The sequence below is a fragment of the Aplysia californica genome, unplaced genomic scaffold (genome assembly GCF_000002075.1).
Source record: "Aplysia californica isolate F4 #8 unplaced genomic scaffold, AplCal3.0 scaffold00203, whole genome shotgun sequence".
Lineage (NCBI taxonomy): Eukaryota > Metazoa > Mollusca > Gastropoda > Aplysiida > Aplysiidae > Aplysia > Aplysia californica.
The window spans coordinates 830,075-831,824 of record NW_004797473.1 but is presented as its reverse complement, the minus strand read 5'-3'; the positions used below and the strand labels follow the sequence as shown (position 1 = coordinate 831,824).

General features: G+C 42.7%; 1 protein-coding gene across 1 annotated transcript in view; it reads right to left on the bottom strand.

Moving 5' to 3' along the window:
- LOC101863270 (multidrug resistance-associated protein 4) overlaps positions 1-1,750 on the bottom strand; it is a gene marked incomplete in the record, with an annotated part of 36,479 nt that overhangs the window by 18,269 nt on the left and 16,460 nt on the right. The window contains 2 exon segments of the mRNA XM_005099144.3: positions 87-268; positions 1,487-1,678. Of these exon segments, the coding sequence (XP_005099201.2) occupies positions 87-268; positions 1,487-1,678 (374 nt within the window).

The window sequence follows — 1,750 nt, the reverse complement described above, 5'->3', positions numbered from 1 at the left end:
AATATATGTAGATACATAGACAGATAGACAGATAAATAGACAGACACACACAGACAGACAGACAGACAGACAGACAAACCACTGACTTCTCAAAGATATGTCTTCCAACAGCTGTGTCCACGGCACTGAGCGGGTCATCTAGCAGGTAGATATCAGCGTCCATGTAGAGGGCACGGGCCAGTGACACGCGCGCCCTTTGACCCCCGCTCAGACTCACGCCCCGGTCTCCGATGAGCGTAGCATCACCTTGTGGCATGATTTCAAAGTCCTGGGGAAATCGGTTCATCAGTTACTCAGTTAATTACTTACTTCTACTTTTCGTTTTAGTTTTAAAATGTTTTAGTGAGAGTATTATTGCCAAGATGATCCTGTAAGGCAGCGTCGAGGGAAAAAGGAACAGAGGCAGACCGAAGAACAGTTGGGAGGACAACATCAAGGAATGGACAGGCCTGGAACTCAAAGACACGCTCATGAAAGCTGAAGACAGGAAGGAGTGGAGGAAGCTGGTGGCCAAATCTTCAAAAGCGCCCCGACGGGCATCCAGTCAACGAGATAGGTGAAAGAGAAGAAGTTTTAGTCTTTGTAAGAGTTTTACAGCATTTGCAACACAATTAGATAATGTTGGGGGGGGGAGGGGGGTGGTGCAGACAGAATGAGTTACTTCTCGGATATTAGCCCTAAGGACAAAGATAGATACACCAAATTTATAGGCTGAGTTTGTACAATTCAACAATGTGAAGTGATAAAATACATCAGTATAAGGATGACTTTACAACACATATACGAGGCATCATGGTGAAATCAGGCGCTTGTCAAAATATGAAATCAAAGATATTGGCATTTTTCTTCCAGTTTAACAATTTGAAAAAAAATATTTTGACTTTTGGCCCAATACCCTTTATGACCATATAAAACATACTTCAGTGAGGAATTTACTGAAAAACAATGATTTAATACACAACAAAATAATGTAAATATTCAGTTTCTAAGGACTCTCAAGCTTTGGAAACCAGCCATTTTTTGGTTAATTTTACCTCTGAAATTGATGACCCCGATCTCCTTCAATCGCAAATATCTCGACTTGTATTCAAGATATGCGTGCAACTTTTTCATCAAAAGATGGTCAAATGAACAATCTGTAAGATGATATCAATAACTCCAGGCGTCCAAAAATTTACAAACACCTGATTCTACCACGTCATGACACACATAAAGTGAAGCGTGCTGACAAAAATGAGTTACTTCTCGGATTTGAGCCCAGTGGAAGTGGATACACGTATTACGCTTATAGGGGAAGTTGTTACAATTTATAAGGATGAAATAATAAAATACATGTTGTACTTTAAGAATATGGCATCAATAGAAAATCTACAAATTTTACAGTAGTGTCAGTTTTTGGCCAATATCTCCATTTGTGGATTGTGAGAAGTATCTCATTTTGTCAGCACGCTTCACATATGTTTCCACCAGCAATAGGTCGACTTACCCGCTTGAGCGCGCTGACTTTGACGACCTTGTCATAGCGCGACTTGTCGAAAACGCCACCAAACACGATGTTCTGTCGCACGCTTCCCGAGAAGATCCAAGGCTGCTGGGATACGTAGGCCACACGGCCGGACACCCGCACATCACCCTTCTGGGTCGGGAGCTCTCCCAGGATGCTCATCAGGAGGGAAGACTGTGTGTGGGTGTGTGGGGGTAAATATTTGTGCATGCGCGCGAGTGGGGGTAGGGTTGTGTTTATGTGTGA